Here is a 19,540-nt window from a genome sequence, read left to right on the forward strand (position 1 = left end):
TATTCTCTTCATTATTCCTGTTTCCTTTAAATGTTTAAATTTAAATTAAATGTTGTTGCTCTCTCTTTTCTTTTTTCTTTCTTTCTTTTTTTTTTTTTTTTTTTACCCTGGTCTTTCTCTGTTATATTGCAGGTGCTCTATAAATGTGGGAGTTTCTGAGAAGGCTGCTTGATGGTAAGTCTCATTGTCATGTGAAAGGGAAGGGAACAGCCATCATGCTCCAGGAAGGCTCCCAAATGCCAAATAGAAGAGTGTGGCTGTTTGACACCAACACCTCTGCCAGTTGCCCAGATTCTCCCCAGAAACTGACTTCTAGCTCTCTAGAGAAGATGTCTCACTTTTTTTGCTTAGCGATATATGCCTGGCAATGATGATTTAGCTTCTCCACTGGGGTACAAGAAAGGTAGTAGGAGGAGTGCATCCTTTTCTTTACAGACCATCAATTAATGTTTTCATTCACATTTGTTTGTCCCTTCAAACTTCTGTGTTGACAAGCATAGCACTAAGTTCCTATTGGTGCTCTAACAGATCACCACAATCGAAGTGGCTTAAAACAACATAAATTAATTACATTTCAGTTCTGTAGAAGTCCAACACCTCTCCCTGGACCAAAACCAAGGTGTCAGTGGGGCTGTGTTCCTATCGGAGGCTTCAGGCAATAATCTATTCCTTGCATTTTCTGGTTTCCAGAAGCCACTTGTATTCCATGACTCATTGTCCCCTTCCTCCATCTTCACGGTCAGAAATGGTGTGTTGACTCCTTTCCGTATCACACTACTCTGACCTTGTTTCCATTCTCACATCTTCTCTGATTCTCCCTGCCTCCCTCCCTCTTCCACTTGGAAAAATCCTTGTATTACTTTGGTCCACCTGGGCCATTTAGGATAATCTCTGTATTTTAAGGTCATCTGATTAGCAACCTTAATTTCATCTGCAACTTTAATTCCCCTTTGCCATAGAATGTACCAAAATTACCGTTCTGGGGATGAGGACCTGGATATCCTTGGTGAGGGAATTATTCTGCCTATACGTCTGGTTCTACTGAGCTTTTGGATCCTATGTCAGCTCCAACCCCTTCCCTATGTATTTTCAGCTATGGCTTTATCCACACTGCTTTCATCAGTCATCTGCTTTCTGTATTCCAGGAATTTTAAGATTTTATTTATTTGAGAGAAAGTGGGATACAGACCACAAGAAGAGGGGGAGGGGCAAAGAAAGAGGGAGAAGCAGACTCCCCACTGAGCTGGGAGCCCGATGCAGGGCTCAATCCCAGGACCCTGGGATCATGGCCTGACCTGAAGGCAGATACTTAACTGACTGAGCCACTCAGGTGCCCAGTATATAGAGAGTTTTGCTGCACTCAATCACAGACTGTGATTTAATCAATTTATACTGGTGGACACTTGTTACTTTTTTCTATCATACATACTGCTGTAATAAATAAATAAATAAATATATTTTTACATACATTTTGTACACCTAAAGGGGTATATCTTAAGTATATATTGCCTACTCAAAAGGTAAAACAAGATCACCATGTGACTCAGCCACTCCACTTCTAGGATTTACCTGTCACTGTTGGCTTGAGCTGCTATAAAAAAATACCACAAACTGAGTGACTTGAACAACAGAAGTTTATTTTCTCGCAGTACTGGAGGCTCAAGTCCAAGGTTAAGGTGCCAGCCAATTTGATTCCTGGTGAGCACTTCTTTCCTGGCTTGCAGATGGCTCTCTTTTCACTGTGTCCTCACATGACAGAGAGAGAGAAAATAGCTTTCTCTTGTCTCTTTTTATAAGGACACTAATCCTGTTGGATCAGGTCCCTTCTCTTATGACCTCATTTAAACATAATTATGTCTACAACATGACCACCAGCCCATAACATTACCTAAAAGAAATGAAAAAATACATGCACACAAAAACTTCTATGCAAATGTTGACATTATTCATAATAGCCAAAAAGTAGGAACAACCCAAATGCCTGTCAACTCAAAAATGGATAAATAAAATGTGGTCTACCCATGCAATGGACTATAATTCAGACTTAAAAGAAATGAATTTGTGATCATGACCTGAACCAAAGACAGACACTTAACTGGACTGAGCCATCTAGGCGTCCCCCTCTACTGTTGACCTAGGTTCTTTTGTTATACTCTTACGTAGGTATGTAAGACAAGGCATAAGCTACTCAAGGGAAGGCCTTTGTTTTTGTTGTTTTGAAATTCAATCCATATATTTAAATATATATTGTACATGACTTACAGATCTTCACTTCTCCCACTCTGCTAGAACTTTTCCAAAACAGCCTCCATTTCCTTCATCCTCTTTTCACAAGTAATGGAAGTTACTGTCAGTGCTTTGAAGGTTACAGCTGACAAACACCTGTTCGTTGGTCTTCTTGGCTAAGTGCTGGGCAAGGCCAGTGGAGATCCTGTCAAAAATGTCTCTGAGGAGGAAGGTAGACACGTCTCTGTGAAAAGATGCCCATTAATCAATTGTTATAAAGCATCCTACAAGCTTACCATTAAACATCTATTGTTCATTAAACCAATCCTCAGATCCTCAGATCTAGTTTTATGTACAGCAACAAATATAATTCAAGGATAATCACTTGGTCATTCTCCTAAAGCATACAGTGCTTTACAGAGAATGCACATGGGGTACATGGGTGGCTCAGTCAGTTGAGCATCTGACTCTTGGTTTGGGTTCAGGTCATGATCTGAGAGTTGTGGGATCAAGTCTCTTGTTGGGCTTTGTGTTCAGCATGGAGTCTGCTTGGGATTCTCCCTCTCTTCTCGCAAATAAATAAATAAATACCTTAAAAAAAAAAGGACACTTGTGTGGCTCACTTGCTTAGGTATCTGCCTTTGGCTCAGGTCATGATCCCAGGACCCTGAGATTGAATCCTGCATCGGGCTCCTTGCTCATTGGGGAGCCTGCTTCTCCCTCTACTTCTGCCCCTCCCCCTGGTCATGCTCACTCCCTGTCTAATAAATAAAATCTTAAAAAAAAAAAAGAATTCTCATAATATAGCAGCTAGTGCTACAGGTGTTTTCCAAACAGCTCTGTGAAAAGATGCCCATTAATCAATGGTTATAAAGCATCCTACACAATTAACTTGAACTCATGGGTTAACACTGAAACTTACATTACCAACATTATTGTTTAATGCACTACTATATATTTTACTAGCTAGTATATAGTAAAAATAAACCATACCACCTGTTAAGGTCCAGTATATTTAATCACATAAAATGTGAGGTTGCATTAATATAGTATTAGTGAAATAACCAGAGAAAGTCTGTAGTAGCCCGCTGGACGTGATGGCAGTTTGAAGAGAGGAACGCCAATTGTGTTCTATCTGAATTCACATGATTGTGGAATCCATTATCAGTCTTTTTCTGTACTGTAACTAAGTATCAGATTTGTATGTATGGCAACAAAGCCTGTTCTAATGACAAGGAAAATGCAAAGTAAGGGTTCGATAACAGAGATCTCAAAGGACAAATCAGGGCACCTAGGTGGCTCAGTTGGTTGAAGATCTGCTTTCAGCTCAGGTCATGATCCCCGAGTCCTGGGATCGAGCCCCATGTCGGCTCCCTGCTCAGTGGAGACTGCTTTTCCCTTTCTCTCTCCCGCTGCTTAGGCTTTCTCTCTCTCTCCCTCTTGCTCTATCTCAAATAAGTAAAATCTGTTTTGTTTGTTTTTTTTTTTTAAAAAAAGGATGATCTCGATGCCTGAGTGGTTCAGTCAATTAAACGTCTGACTTTGGCTCAGGTCATGATCCCAGAGTGCTGGGATCGAGCCCCGACTGGGCTCTGTGCTCAGTGGGGAACCTGCTTCTCTCTGTGCCTGCTTATGCTCTCTCTGACAAGTAAATAAAATCTTAGGGGGGGAAAAAGGACAAAGCTGTAGGACTTGGGAGGACTGGATAGATGGAGGAGATGAGGGTAAATAAATGACACTCCTGGATCACTTGAAGCATGAAGATGGTGACAGACAAGGCAGAGGTAGAAGTGGTTTCATTCCATTGTTTGGATTGGTAAAGGGATCGAAGGGAAGTATAGGTTGGTTTTAATTATGTTATTTCAAGGTGATGATGGAAAGCTCAAATGACTAGGCAGTTACAGAACTTGAATTTGAGCTCAGGCTTTGGTTAAATGGTTCTCATGGACAAAACAGTAAGGAGTCTAAGAATCCTTTCAGAAGGGAACAGAGCACTGAGTAAGAATCATTTGAGAGGTAGAACCACATTAACTTAAGAGCTAACATTTGAAGTTTATAATATCTTTTTACACACTTTTTTTAATGGAAACCTTGAGAGGTGAGAGGTTAGTTTCAAGTAGATTTACTCATTATAAATATTTATTAAGTGCTTCTGGGAATACAAGGGTAAGTCACAGACTTTGCCCTTAATGAGTTTCCAGTGTAATGGGAGACAAGTAAACAAGTAATTAGGGGCCCTGATTCCAGCACTAACAATGCTGTTTAGTAACTGGCTATTTATTTACTAGTCTCCATCACAGAAAAATCATGAAGTTAAGGAATAGTGTCTTTATCACTCTTACATCTCCAAAGCCTAGCGTAGATCTAGCACATAGGCACTCAGGAAATATTCTAAATGAATTAAATGAAAATAGTTAAGTCTCGGCAATGATGAGTACTACTTCATGGCAGAACATGAGCTGTACGGGGAGAGTGAAGTGTTAGGAAATATGGTTAGTGAATAGTGGGTTGGAGATCAGATTTTGGAAAGTCTTACATGTTATGCCAAGGGATTTATAGGTGGCATACTGAGGATTCAAAGAGAATGTCAGAGGGATGCCTGGGTGGCTCGGTTGGTTATCCAGCTCTTGGTTCCAGCTTAGGTTGTGACCTCACAGGGAGTGGAATCAGCTCTGCGTTGGGCTGTCAGAGGACACCATGGAATCTGCTTCAGATTCCTTCTTCCCCTCAACCCCCCTCTGTTCCTCCCCACTCATGTGCTCTCTCTCCCTAAAAATAAATTTAAACCCCCCCCCCAAACCCAAACAAACCAAAGAGAATGTAAGACATGGGAATGACAATCAGATTTATGCTTTGGAAAGAACACCTTGGTTGGAGTGTATGTTACTATAATAGACAGTGCTTTCAAAACTTTTAAACATATTTAAGTATGCACATAGAATGGGAGGCTGGCTGTATAGGACGACGTGCTTTGACCTGTATTCAAGGTCCTGGCTCTGCTCAACAAATGCTTGAACAAATCATCTGGTACCCAATAGGTACTTCCATCTACGTACATTTCCTTCCCCTTTTCCTTCCTCTGAATACACTGATTAAAAAGAGAGCCAACAGATAAATCTTGAGGATATAATGCAGAGGACTTAATAGGCCCTCAAGAGGCAGTAAGGGAGGGAAACAAGAATGGAAGGGGTTCCTTGGGCTTATGGCATGAGGACAAACAACTTTTCTCGAGTTGAAAGGCTGACAGACTTAAGAAGTAGAGAGGAGGAAAGTTTGCAGAGTTTCCATTAACTGGGAAAAGGGTGGAAAAGAAGCAGTAGACATTAGATCGACAAATGTGAAAACTCCCATCAGGGTTAGGTAAATAGGTCTTACTGAGGCCTTAACATGTTAACCTGCAATGGTGGTAAGAGCAGTTGTGGAAACACTCCCCAGCAGCACTGAGCAAGTTGGGAGGAACAAAGATGGGGGTGGTTGGACGAAACCAGGACTGGGAACTGGCAGGATGAGGACCTAAGGAAAGGAGGAAAGTGATCCGAGAAAGCCCCTAAACAGCTGCCAGAAGTGAATGACTGTAGGGCATAGGTCAAGAAGGGAAGGAAGTCAAGTTGGAAGTTAACAGAGTGAAATAGAGTAGAATAGAGAAGGGCTAATGGATTTAAAATCTCGCTGAAAATTATTTATAACATAATTTAGCCTTCATTCTTTTGGCTTTGGCAAGGAAAAAAATCAATTTATTTTTTGAACCTCTATAGACTAGAAAATAGGAAAATTTCAAAATTACAGGTCTTCTACATCCAAAATCCAGTTTACTTTGGTTCCAAGACATTCCTTTAAGCAGAAAAAAAAAAAAACACAAAAAAACTGTAGTTTAAACCTAAGTAGATAAATTAATATATTTTTACTAGATTTAAAGTACTCTTACATTGTTCTTCTGTATTGACAACTATGATTATAGTTCAAGGTGAAAAGAATAGACTTTTGATTACTTAATGGATAAAATGACTCTTTTCGTAAGTCTCCAATTCAAGGTCAAGCATTTCTGTCCTTGACAAAGACCAGATACAAATGACAAAGGAATCATGAATAGCACCAGGCCAAAATTAATTTGATTAGGTAAGGAATAATCAACTTAAGCAGCCTTCATCTTAACGGTAAATATTTTTATATAGTTAGCATTAGATCTTTTTGACTAATCTTTAAGTTTTTAAGTAATGGATACATAAACACAGTTCAAATTTCCATAATGCAGCATAAATACCCATGATTTTCAATTAAAATGGAAGATACAAATTATTTTAAAAACTAGTGAAGGTACTACCCAACTCTTCAAAGGTTGGGTTGAAGGCTTCAGTGAGATTTTTTCATGCAAGTTCATAGTGATTAAATCTGCCAAAACATATTATAATGGAACCAAACAAGCAAAATGCAATGTTTCTGGAAAACAGTTTCATTGGGGGAGGTCAGCAACACTTGTAAACTAAGGAATCAGGGTTTTTCTTTTCTTTTCTCCTACCTCTTGTTGCCAGGTGGCTCCAGGGTGTTCAGGGTAGAAAGTACACAAAAGGGATAGAGAGTCAGGGTTAAAGCACTATAAAGCTAATTGAGTACCTGACAGCAGAGCCTTTGACTACTTTCCAGCCAGGCACTAGCTCTCAGGTTAACACTTCTCATTCCTTTAATCAGAGATTAAAGATACCTATTTCCCTTTTTATTCAAGCACCAATTGCCTTTAAGGGGGAGTAGTGACCTCAGTAGCAAGGAAAAGGGCGTTTCCCCCTGCTTTTGTACTTAAGGTGAGCAAACAGCTCTTTTATGATTTTTACTTACTAACCAGTAGGAAACTACAAAAAGGCTTAAATAAAGGCTCCTCCCTAAAATACTCTTTCCATGTACCTTTTGTTTCTTCTCAAATGGAAAGACATTGCTGTATCCAGGTAGCAATCTGTTTTGGGGTCACAAATTATAAGGAAAAAAATGAATGAATTTGGACTAGCGTATAAATTCCATTAAGTGGAGTCTCCCTGGTTAAAAAGCAGAATTTGCTGGGCAGGGAAGAAGAAAAAAAAGGAAGAGGGTAAGAAAAAAGACTAGTGCACTTACTGCTTATCACAGTCAGCTTTTTCATGGAAGATTTTAGTGAGGGAGTTTCCAAGAAGAGACCGAGATATTATAAGTAACAACATTTAGGAAGAAAGCGGAGGTCGTGGTCTCTGGGCCAGCTCGCTACAGAAACTGGTCCCAAGGAGTCACTGACTTGAAACTGGGGTAGGCGAATGGGAAATTGCCCATATAGCACAGTTAGGAAGTATCTGGATAAAAATTCCTGGAAGCTGAAGTCTTCTTTATTGACAGAATCAACAGAACATTTGTGGCAGTTGTCCATAAGGTCCAGACATAGCACATTCTGACATTCAAATCAGACCTACTTAAATGTGGCTCGTTTTGATTCTTTCAACTTTGTACTATGATGATTATCTGTACAAAGGGGTTCTAAATCGAAACCACCTCATTCACATCACCCCTATTCACTCGGTTTGTGGAGAGTGACAGCTCGGTCCAAATTTTTAAAAGTGATAGGCTAAAAGACAAAAAAATAGTCAACTGCAATAAGCTACCAGGTCTAACTGGAAATGGCTTAATATTATTCATTCTCTTCTTTGAACATTTTGCTTAAGTGCTTAATTAGGGCTACGAGCTCAGGGTTCCCACCACGTGCATCGATTTGTTTATAGGCTTTAGATTCAAGCTCTTTAAGAGTACTCCGAGTGTATTCAAAAGAACCTACATCCTCGAGATAATGTACACAGTATTTTTTAATATCTACATTCTCGGTTCTCTGACGCAAGATATTCTGCACCTGCGTGCTTTCAGGCCTCGACCAAATAGCATGAATAGTAGGAAAGGAGAACTTTCCCTCTGTTAGATCTTCACAAAAGCTTTTGTTTTCACTATACTCTTTGGAGTGTAAATTAGCATAATCATCCCTAATTTGGAAAAAGAGCCCCAGTGTATTAAGCAGTGGCTTTAGATCTTCTTTGTAGTCAGAGAACAACTGCATGAGACCTACTGCTAATCCGAAGAGTCCACCTGTCTTCTGCAGCACCATTGCTTTATATTCTTCTTCAGTGGGACAAGTGTAATTATCCCTCCAATAAATATCTAGACCTTGTCCCTGATGGAGTTCCAAAAGCTGGTGGGTAAAAAGCTTCACTGCATCTGGGTGATTAAGGGTTAAGACTTTCTCGAGGCCAAGGAAATACACATAATTGGCAGAATTGATGACAGATGGAATTCCATAGATGCTGTGTGCCACTGGAAAGCCACGTCGGAGTTTTGAGTTGTCTTCAATATCATCGATGAGCAAACTGGCATTATGCAACATTTCTGTCACTTCAATGATAATCTAACAAAAAAGATAGGTGACAATTTCATTTAGTTTGACCTATTCAAAACAGCTTATAAATACTTAACAGATTATGAGAGTCTCAGATTTCTTAGTTTTTGCAATGAATAATTATTTAGCAACCTCAATATAAAACAATACATGTATCCACATTAAACTCAATTAAGAGCAAAGAGTATTTTATGTCCCATATATTAATTTGTTAGGGATTAAGAATGAGGTTAGAATTGCCTAAATACCTGTAGTTTGTCTTCTGGAACTTTTAGCCAATGATTAAATGCCTGTGAAAGTTTGGTTCTCACTTGTTTACCTGAAATTAAAGAATAAAATTTGGCAATAAAATTAATATTTCAGTTATTAAAAAAACATTCAGAAACTTCCTTGGAAATTGTTGAGACTTGAATCCAGGCCCATCACTGCTGCCCCCCCCCCCCCCACACCGCCCCCTCTACCAAAATTCGCATTCTGAAAGCTCACAGTCTTTTGAAATCAGGGCATGCAAGGAGATTCTAAAGTATGCAAATGGCCCACTAGTAAGCCCACTCCTTTCATCTTAAGTTGTATCAACAATTTTGGAATGAAATATGGGCATTTTAGGAACTATGATCTAATTCATTCCTTTTCTGAAAAATAAGCCAGTCTAGTCAGTGGCAGTTAATCAGCAATGTCTGTTTTCAGAGAACTGTAGGTATTTCTAATGAATTGTACTTTGCTATTGAATTCAATAAAATATCATAAAACTACCTCTTAAAATTATCTACCATTTCTTTAAATTAAGGTTTTAGAGACTGTACAACTCTGCTTCTTTCCTATAAAAAAATGAGATGACCATTCCCTGAAGTATTCCCTTTCAGCATTCCAGTTTAGTCAAAAGTTAATCTTTTTATTTTGACTAGGGCCATTAGTTTTTCAATATTATCATTTTCTTACATGGAAAGCTCAAGAGGTTTTTGGTTTTTTGCCCAAATATAAAGGAATGGTAGATAAACTCTAACCAGTTCTTTTAATAGCATTCTACAAGTTTCCTGCTAGAGTGAATGCACAGTAACATCCTAATTTCAGATGGTTTCAGAAAAAGTTACATAAGTTTCAGTGAACAGAAACAGTATTTTCTAAGACCTATCTATGTATTCTCTGCACCAGTCACCCAAGCAAATGAATAAACTCTCATCACATATCCAAATGAAAAAAAGTTGCACTTTTTGTGAGAAGTCTAAAAGAGAAGGATCTCTTAAGGTTCAAGAAGCAGTATTTTCTGTCTACTAACCTTTAAGGTGAGCATGGTCTGGGTAGCAGATATATAGTTTGTACTTTGTTCTACTTTCCAGTTTAACAAAGGCCAATCTGAGCTATACTGACAAAGTACATCTGTGCAAAGTAACCATATCGCTTTAAAAAACAAGTTTAGAAGATGAAGAACACAAAGAATCAATGTGGAGCCACATTTTTCCTTTTTGCTTTTGAATGTACATAGAAAAGAGCACATAAATGGCTTAACTTATAGGTAATGTAGTTGTGTTTCAGTGTTTTTTTCCTTTAACCATAATCTGGGGTCTGGGTTGATAGTTTCAAGGCCCTAAATAATTTCTAACAGGTGCTAGTCACAGAGATCCCTCAAAATTAAAAGAAACACATGATAATTACCTTTCTTCATTTATTTATTTTTTAAATATTTTATTTATTTATTTGACAGAGATCACAAGTAGGCAGAGGCAGGCAGAGAGAGAGGGGGTAGCAGGCTCCTGGCTGAGCAGAGAGCCCGATGCGGGGCTCAATTCCACGACCCTGGGATCATGACCTGAGCCGAAGGCAGAGGCTTAACCCACTGAGCCACCCAGGTGTCCCCTTTCTTCATTTATTTCTTAAAAATATTTATTTTAGAAGGAGAAGAGTGTGTGAGTGGGGGTAGGGGCAGAGAGGGAGGGAAAGGACAAGCAAACTCTATGCTGAATGTGGAGTCTGATGCTAGGGCTTGATGCCCATGACGCCAAGATCATGACCTGAGCCCAAGTCAAGAGTCTGATGCTCAACTGAGCCACCCAAGAACCCCCTAGTTACCTCTCCTCTTTTAAAGACTTTAATGTTACTAACTCCCGACCTGGGGACCTACCCTAGGGCAAATAAATAAAAGTCATTTGACTTCACAAATTCCAGAAAATCCTAATACTAATAATTGCTAATTATTATAATCTTTTAATAGCAAGAGTAACTTTTTGACAGAATAAATGGCCTGGCCCACCTTTAAGTCACTTTAGGAACTCTGAGTTCTCTGTGAAAAACAGGTTTATTATGCATAATGCAATTTCCTATCTCTTTTTTAAAGATTTATTGTGGGGGGAGAAGACTGCATGTGCAAGCAGAGGGGCAAGAAGAGGAGAGAATCTCAAGCAGACTCCTTGTGGAGCCCGATGAGGGATCAATCTCGTGACCCTAAGATCATGACCTGAGCTGAAATCACGAGATGGACACTTAACAAACTGAGCAGCCCAGACACCCCCCCATTTAAGAAAAATTTTTAACTTAAATTCAATTTAGTTAACACACACTGTATTATTAGTTTCTGGGGTAGAATTTAGTGATTCATCAGTTGCATATAACACCCAATGCTCATTATATCATGTGCCCTCCATCACCTAATTCCCCCACTCCCTCTTTTTAAAGATTTTTATTTATTTTTGTTTTGTAATTTATTTTTTAGATTCTATTTATTCATTTGAGATACAGAGGGAGAGAGCGTGAGTTGGGGGAGGAGCTAAGGGAGAAGGAGAAAAGCAAACTCCCTGCTGAGCAGGGTGCCTGACATGGGCCTTGATCCCAGGACCCCCAGATCATGAGCTGAGCCAAAGGCAGATGCTTAAATGACTGAGTCACCCAGGCACCACAAAGATTTTTATTTATTTATTTATTTTTTCAAGATTTTATTTATTTGACAGAGATGACAAGTAGGCAGAGAGGCAGGCAGAGAGTGGGGAAGCAGGCTCCCTGCTGTGCAGAGAGCCCGATGTGGGGCTTGATTCCAGGACCCTGGGATCATAACCTGAGCCGAAGGCAGAGGCTTTAACCCACTGAGCCAACCCAGGTGCCCCAAGATTTTTATTTTTTAAGTAATCTCTACACCCAGCAGGGGGCTTGAATTTACAACCCCAAGAGTCACATGCTCCATTGATTGATTCAGCTAGGTGCTTCATAATTTTCTGTTTCTTTAGGAAAATCTTTTGAGGTTATATTCTAAAATGGATGCAAGATTGTATTAGATAGTAAAAAAGTGAGATACCTAATGAGAGTTTTAAATGTTAAAATACTATAGGATAATGAGGATTAAATAAAAATGTTACAGAAGTTCATTACACAGGTAAACATTATTGCTAAAATTAGCTACAGATGGTCCTTGTTTTGCTTAGCAGAACAGGAGACACTCCTTAGATGCTTTACAGCACTGATAACTGGCATGTATTACCATAGCCCAGTTCTAGCCAGTGTCTGCAAACTTGTTACAAAGTAAGTCCAACAATGGGTAAAGTGCAGGAGAAACATCATCCTGTTTCTCAGCAGGAGACCCTCTAATAAGTGTAGTTACTAGCTGCTGAATAAATCACTCAAAAGGGGTCTCTTGATTTTTCTTTTTTCGGGGGAAGTGGGTGGGGCAGAGGGAGAGAGAGAACTTGATCTCAAAATCAGATTCTGAAATCTGAGCTGAAATCAAGAGTCAAGATGCTTAACTGACTAAGCCAACCAGATGCCTTCTTGGCTTTTTCTTAAAAAGCAGGCAACTTTTCATTATTCTTTTCTCTTTCTTTTTTTAAAAAAAGATTTATTTATTTGAGAGACGGCACATGCACGTGTGCAATGGGGGCGAGGGGCAGAGGGAGAGAGAGAAGCGCACTCTCTGCTGAGTGCAGAGCCCCAATATGGGGCTTGATCCCAGGACCTGGTACCATGACCTGAGCTGAAGTTAGATGCTCAACCGACTGAGCCACCCAGGTGCCCCCCTAGTCAACTTTTTGAGCTGTACTTACAATAATTGTAGTACGTAGTTATATATCAATATATCAATAAAAAGTAGCACCATGACAAGGGCAAGGCAGTCAACGTTGTCTGCCCTGGATGTAGGCAATAAAGAGGTGCACTACCTTTAATGAATTTAAAAATAGTAACAGACCCTGGGTGTCTTGAGTGGCTCAGTTGGTTGGGCATCTGCCCTCAGTGCAGGTCACGGTCTGGGGGTCCTGGGATGGAGCCCTACATTGGGCTCCTTGCTCAGTGGGGAGCCTGCTTCTCTCCCTCTGACTGCTACTGCTTGTGCTCTCTCTCTGTCAAATAAATAAAAACTTAAAAAAATAGTAACAGACTGACTAGTTTTTAAAAAAGTGTAAATCTTCTTTGTCCTTTGGATCTTGAGGATTTCATCTTTAATATGTTAATATTTTAACTTTTAAGAAGCAGGATTTTATTTTATTTGTCTCTGGACTCATCATAGTGGAAGGTAATTTATATCTAACAAATTTAGGATCCGTTTACATTGCTTCTATAGTACTATGGAATATCTTTATGCTGTCAATTAGATTTCATTTAATAAGCTTTGGTGAGTTATTACTTTTTTTAAAGATTTTATTTGGGTGGGGGACACAGCAGGAGGAGTGGGAGAGGGAGAAGCACGCTTCCCACCAAGCAGGGAGCCCAATGCAGGGCTTGATCCCACGACCCCAGGATCATGACCTGATCCAAAGACGCCCTGGTTCCCTCCATTTTTCTGAAACACTGACATTAGCAGGTACGTCTCCATATAGGTCCGCCAGAATAGAAATGACGCTAATCATGATGGCTTTCAAGATGTAGCTGGGGAGCTACCACTCTTCAGCTTCTGATAACCATATTTATCCTCTCCAGGCTATGAAGAATAGAAACACACATAATACCACGGAGGTGGGCCCACAAAGAAAGGTGTGCACTTTAGAACAAAAATGAACAAGTGTTTATTGTGATTGATTTGAGAACATCACTGGTCTATAGGTTAGCTATCTTATGGGCTAAATAGGTTTTTATGGTTGTCAACTAATTCACCATCTTTTATGTAATTTCTACAAGAAAGTACATTCCAAGTTTCAAGTAACTGGTCTGTGAATGAATTTTTATTATAGGAACCCACCCTTATTATATATATGAGTTTTGAGTTTTAACTTGCTATCACCATTTTCCAGACCAAGTTAAAAAAATAGCAAAATAAAACATACATATACATGTGATTAGGCAGGTGTTACCGTAAGAAGCCATGTTCAGGTGACCCATCTACATGTATGAATAATGTGGGCCTTGTTTCTAAGTAATGTGACTTAGAGATGCATTACTATTTGGCTCTTAAAGGAACTAGTAGCATAAGAAATGCAGTGAGTAGATGACAGTGGAAAACATGAACGTGGAAAGTAAAGCTTTTTGTTGTTACATAAATTGGCATAAAAGCCCCTGACACCTAAATAGTAGGGAATAGGAACATGTGGCATCCCAAAACCTCCAATGACGTACTCAAATGTTTTCAGTATTTTTTTTTTAGTTATGTTGTATAAATGGACATTTTTAAAAGGGTATGTCAAAAATACCCCCCCCCTTTTTAAATATTTTATTTATTTATTTGCCAGAGAGAGAGCAGGGGGAGTGGCAGGCAGAAGGAGAAGTAGGCTCCTCACTGCCCGATCCGGGACTCGACCCCAAGTGAAAGGCAGATGCTTAACCGACTGAGCCAGCCAGGCATCCCCAAAATATCCCCTTTAAGAACATAAAACTAAAATGTTCTATTTGTAATTTTCCTTGTATGTATCCCTTATTAAATAGGAAATCTCAAGAGCTAGTAAGTCTAATCTTTTCTGTATGCTAGCATTTGAATGACCACAACTCTATCACAAGACTCTATATGGATCTATGGACCATAACTAAACAGTTACCTGGTAACTGAAGTAAATACTTATAGGGTTCTAGAAGAATTCTTTGGACTGTTTCTTGAGTCTTCTCCATTGTTTTTAAACTTCAAAGCTGATCTGTGAAAAAGGAGAAATATAAAGATAATCTTAATAACTGAATTAATTTTGAGTTCCAAATGCAAAGGGATTTGTATCTCAAGTTGTTTTTGTACAGGCAGACTTTCAGTATGTTATATAAGAAAATTCTACATATATGAAATCTTGAAACATGGTAAGTAAAAGGAGCCCATCTTCAGAAAAGGAAAATCACAAACACAGAAAGCAGATTGATGACTGCCTAGCACTGTGGTAGCAAGAAGAGGGAGTATGAAGTTTCTTTCTGTAGGAATTAAAATACTCTACAATTAGATTGTGGTGATGGTTGCACAACCCTATGAATATACTAAAATGTTAACTTTATATGGGTGAACCACACATGTAAATTATCTCATAAGAAAAAAAGGAAAATCTTCAAGTGATTTCATTGGTCAGAGTATTCACCTGGGTTGTAAGTGATTTCCTCAGTTACATAACTTAAACTAAGCCATTCTTATTTTACTCAACCATAAGGGCTTAAATTGTTGACATCAAATCAATGTCAAAATAAATCCACAGAATTAGATACTTCTATATTTGACTGATTACATAAATTAGTAAACATACTTTTTTCAATGAGCATTAGAATGAATAAATTTTATATCTTAAAATATAAGGCGAAAACTTCTCTCTTATACTTTCTTTATAATCAATCCATTTCAGAGATTCTAATTTAAGACGTACACTAACTTGAATAAAATTATCAAAAATATTACCTTGTATACACACACACACACACACAATTCCCTTGTAGCGATTTATTATTGGGAGTTTTACCTTACTTCAGTGTTTTCTAGAATACCATTTGTGGCCTTCCTCCTATACTTTTTTACTGTTGAATCCAACCCCTACTTGGCTTTTTTGTATCTTTTGCTATTTTTATTTGTCCTTATCTTAGGAATCTACTTTTCTAATTACTCTGACATCTTGGCACATTTTAGGTGGCTTCTCACCTTTATCTGTTTTCTTTTGTTTCTATAACAATGATTTATTTGGTCTTTAGAATCATGAACTGAAAGGATCAAAAAGTGTGTTTTCTGTAATCTCCTCTTGAGTAACAAGGAGAAACAATCTTCAGAATTGAGCACTCCAGCAAAGGAAATCATCTTAGCAATATGACCTCAAAGAGAAACATTCCATGTAGAAATGGAATGCCTTGACTGCTCTGATTTACACCTTCCTTGACTGACAATTAATACCCAGTATGTCACAGGGGAAAAAAAAGTTCGAAAATATTTTGAAACTATCTAAAAACTAGTAACCTCTTATCTATACTGTTTAAACTTTAACATGTTGCCTCATTTTTTTTTCCTTTTTCTATTTTATCTATTTAGATAGATAAAATAGATTTTATCTATTTATTTGTCATAGAGAGAGAGAGAGGGCACACGCAGAGGAACAGCAGGCAGAGGGAGAAGCAGGGTCCCTGCTATGCAAAGAGCCCAATGTGGGACTCGATCCCAGGACCCTAGAATCATGACCCAAGCCAAAGGCAAGATGCTTAACCAACTGAGCCACCCAGGCGTCCCGACATATTACCTCATTCTTAAGAGATCAGAAAAAGATGACAAGCAGGAAGAATAATCACTTAAATAAAAGATTATTAAACAGAATTAAAGGTAGGATAAACAAAAAAAGGGATCTTATACTTCTGCATTTAGAACAGTTGGTAGCCATCTCTTCCATAACAGGTTGAGAGCAATAATCATGTTCATCTTTTTTCACAACCTTCAGAACACACTTAACTTGAAATAATGAGTCTACCTTTCAAGAACTCTTTTGTCTTCATCTGGAGACAGATATACTCTTGCCCAGAAGTCAGTGCTAACTAACCTTTGTTCCAATTCTTAAGGCTTTGGTTGATGCCATTAAAAAACAAAAAATATGAATTATAAATTTTTAAAAATTATCTTTTTAGAAAAGATTTTATTTATTCATTTGACAGAGAGAGACAGAAGACGGAACACAAGCAGGGGGAGTAGGAGAGGGAGAAGCAGGCTTCCACTGAGCAGGGAGCCCAATGCAGGACTCGATCCCAGGACCCTGAGATCGTGACCCGAGCCGAAGGCAGAGGCTTTAACCCAATGAACCACCCAGGCGCCCACCTTAAGAAACTCTTAATAAGTAAGTGAATTAATGTTCCTTTCCTACAGGATGTTTATACACAAGTATTCTCAGTAGTGGGAAAACACAGGAACCTCAATTTTTCTAGATATTGAAAAGTAATCTGTTTTGTGTCTTAAGTCTCAGGGTTTCTACATACAGCGGCCTATACCCTACCTGCTTCCTCACCCCCCTGCCCCTTTTTAATGCAAAGCCTCCTATTGTGGCTGGAAATTTCAGTCATCAGATAGGTATTAGACTCCAACATAAAGAAGCATTGTTACATGAAATCAACTATCTTGTTTTTAGATTGAATAACTACAGAATGCCTCTGTGAGAGTCTGAAACTACTCACTTTCAAAACTGGAAAACTGCCTTTAATTTGTTCATACAATTGATGGATGAATATTAACATAAAAATAACTGTCCCCCCTGTATGGACTACTACTGACATAATCTGGTTGGGCTCCCTGCATTTGCCCCTCTAATGTAGACCTCTACTCTTCGGCCAGCAAAATTTAGATCTGGCCTTATTTCCCAACCGACTGAGAACCCTTCGGAGACATCCCTTTGCTCTTAGGTAAGAACACACTCCCTAACAAACTGTCTGGAAGACTGGGCTACTCCCGCCTCCCCCGCCCCCAGCTTCAGTTCTTCACACTTTATTTTATTATCATCATTTTTGTTATTACTATGTTAGTTCTTCACACTTTAAAATCTCTCTCTAGATACAAGGCTCCCAAGATGTTATTTTTTTCCGCCTGGAAAGTTCTTTCCCTATTAACTCCTGCTAACCCACTCTGAGCTCGATCCTCACTCTGCTTCCCTTAAGTCGAATTCCCTATTCCAAATCATCACGTAACTCTCCTTCGCAGCACTCACCACTGTTACCAACTTCACACCCACTTGTGGGTCCACTTTACTCCCGTCTGTACCGTTTTCCAGACGGCAGGCGCCCAGTAAGCACGGGAAGGACTGAATGAACCTCATGGTTCTAAAGCGCTGGAGGATGAAATCAGGGCATACACTTGCAGTATAAAAAGTCAGAATACCGTGCAAGTTGCTTTTTGTTTTTTTAAAGGGAATGATCTGATTTCAAAATTGCTAAGTGGTGCCAGACGAGTATCAGTGTAGCTGGAAACGCAGAACGGATCCTTCCACTCAAACCCCGGGAGGTGACAGACCTGAACAAAACTGCCCGAGCTACAGGCAGCGGATTTAAATAACTTCGAGGCAGATTTTTAGCAGAGACTTGGCCAAAGCGCTTCCCGGCGCTCCTCTGCTAGTCGGAGCCCGCAGGGCCGGTGAGGTTCCTGCTTCCTCTCGGTTCGGATGCACCCTTCCGCCCTACTGTGTCACCCACCGCTCCTCCCCTTCTCCAGCGAGGATGGAAAATTCATACACAATCCGGTTCAGCATCCGGGTCCTCACCCTCCTTTCTTTCTTTCCCCTCGACCCCGCCTTCCCGCCTCCCCCGCCCTCACTCCCATCCGGGTCCCCCCCGGCCGCCACCACAGCCGCTCACGGTTCAACGGTGATATCACAACTTTCGCGCCGCCGGCCCGGGAGTAGTAGTGCCCAGCATCAACTTCCCACTTTATAGTTCAGAACAACGCTCCGCCTGACGCCTACATGGATCCCTCCCCCTACTTCACCACAGAACTCTCCGCCCTCTTCAGCCGCCAGCGACGCCGCATTACTCGGTGCAAGAAAATGCGCCATCCCGGTCACACTGCGCAGGCGTCGTTGCCGCCTCCCTACTGCTTTGTTGCCCCGCCCCTTCCCCTCCCCCCACTACTTGCCTCACGCGGACGCGGGGCATTGCGGGTCTTGCAGTTCTCCTGGGCAAAGGCTTTCGCATTGGCCCCAGAGGTTGGACTACATTTCCCGGGAAGCTTTGAGGAGTAACTTTCTGTTTCCATAGAAGTGGTGGGAAAATGGCGTCGTTGTTTGTATCCCGGGGACCAATAAGAATAGGGGATGGGCGGGTTCTAAAGAATGCTAACCAATCCGAGGTCGTCTGAGGGGCCATCCGGGAAAGAGGTAGGGGAGGGGAAAATATCTAGGGGAGGGGAGAAAGAAGGGAGGGGGGCTCTTGGGGTGGGGGGGGAAGCGATGTTTGCCCGTCAGTCGAGTCCGGAGTGAGGAGCTTGGGCGCCGGAGCGGAGGGAGACTCTTGAGCTGAAGCTTGCCGCCGCCACGGCCACCGCCTGGACCTTTGCCCGGAGGGAGCCGCAGAGGGTCTGGCGCCGCCGTCCTCTGGAGGGCAGCGCGATCCGGGGCCCGGACCTCCAGTCCGGGAGGGATTTTTCGTCGTCCCCCCCCCTCCCCCCAGCGAGGGAGCCCGAGCGGCCGCCAAACAAAGGTACCAGTCGCCGCCGCGGGAGGAGGAGGAGCCGGAGCTTCAGCCTCAGCAGCCGCTGGACCCGCCGCCCTTCTTCCCCCATCTCTCCCCCGGGCCTGCTGGTTTTGGGGGGGAGCAGGGGAGGGAACTCTGGACGTGCCAGGGTGAGAGCTCGCCTCCGCCGAAGGTAGGGGCATTTTCTGAGGCTTTCGCGGTCCCGTGAGGGGTCCTTTCGGGAGTCCGCGGGCCCGGCCGAGGAGCAGGGGGCGATCGCTCGGTGGTCTCGCCGGGCGCCCGGATTCGGGGCCTCCGCCTTCCGGGAGCCCCCGCCCCCGTGCAGTTGCCGAGTCCGAGTCGCCCCCCAGCCTGGCGGCTGCACACTCAGCGATTTAGCGTCTCTGGGCCGCGGTGGGG

The 19,540-nt window shown here is 41.1% G+C and overlaps 2 protein-coding genes across 6 annotated transcripts in view; one reads left to right on the top strand and one right to left on the bottom strand.

Annotated features, from left to right (window-relative positions):
* Nucleotides 1–7,549: 7,549 nt before the first annotated feature.
* On the bottom strand, nt 7,550–18,704 carry LOC116862485 (geranylgeranyl pyrophosphate synthase). Of its 5 annotated transcripts, none has more exons than XM_032849787.1 (4): nt 18,585–18,704; nt 14,569–14,661; nt 8,872–8,942; nt 7,550–8,632 (listed from the first exon to the last, which is right to left on the bottom strand). In XM_032849787.1, the coding sequence occupies exons 2-4, from the start codon at nt 14,636–14,638 to the stop codon at nt 7,871–7,873; spliced, it is 903 nt and encodes a 300-aa protein (XP_032705678.1). In that variant the 5' UTR covers nt 14,639–14,661; nt 18,585–18,704; the 3' UTR covers nt 7,550–7,870. The 5 variants fall into 5 exon arrangements, with proteins under 5 accessions (XP_032705678.1, XP_032705676.1, XP_032705680.1 ...); XM_032849785.1 differs by lacking the exon at nt 18,585–18,704 and adding an exon at nt 18,308–18,528; XM_032849789.1 differs by lacking the exon at nt 18,585–18,704 and adding an exon at nt 17,967–18,242.
* A 496-nt stretch (nt 18,705–19,200) lies between these two features.
* The window catches only part of LOC116862486 (AT-rich interactive domain-containing protein 4B), a 141,191-nt gene continuing 140,851 nt past the window's right edge, over nt 19,201–19,540 (top strand). Inside the window, exon 1 of the mRNA XM_032849790.1 lies at nt 19,201–19,313. The gene's annotated coding sequence lies outside the window, so the exon portion shown is untranslated. The remainder of the gene's footprint in view (nt 19,314–19,540) is intronic.

This window comes from Lontra canadensis, unplaced genomic scaffold (genome assembly GCF_010015895.1).
Source record: "Lontra canadensis isolate GAN:19392208 unplaced genomic scaffold, GSC_riverotter_1.0 scaffold248, whole genome shotgun sequence".
Classification (NCBI taxonomy): domain Eukaryota; kingdom Metazoa; phylum Chordata; class Mammalia; order Carnivora; family Mustelidae; genus Lontra; species Lontra canadensis.

Coding starts and splice junctions, on each gene's coding strand:
- LOC116862485 (XM_032849787.1), bottom strand. CDS start 14,638: ATGGAGAAGACTCAAGAAACAGTCCAAAGAATTCTTCTAGAACCCTAT. Junction 8,943..14,568: donor GTATTTACTTCAGTTACCAG/GTAACTGTTTAG, acceptor CTTTAATTTCAG/GTAAACAAGTGAGAACCAAA. Junction 8,633..8,871: donor TTCCAGAAGACAAACTACAG/GTATTTAGGCAA, acceptor CTTTTTTGTTAG/ATTATCATTGAAGTGACAGA.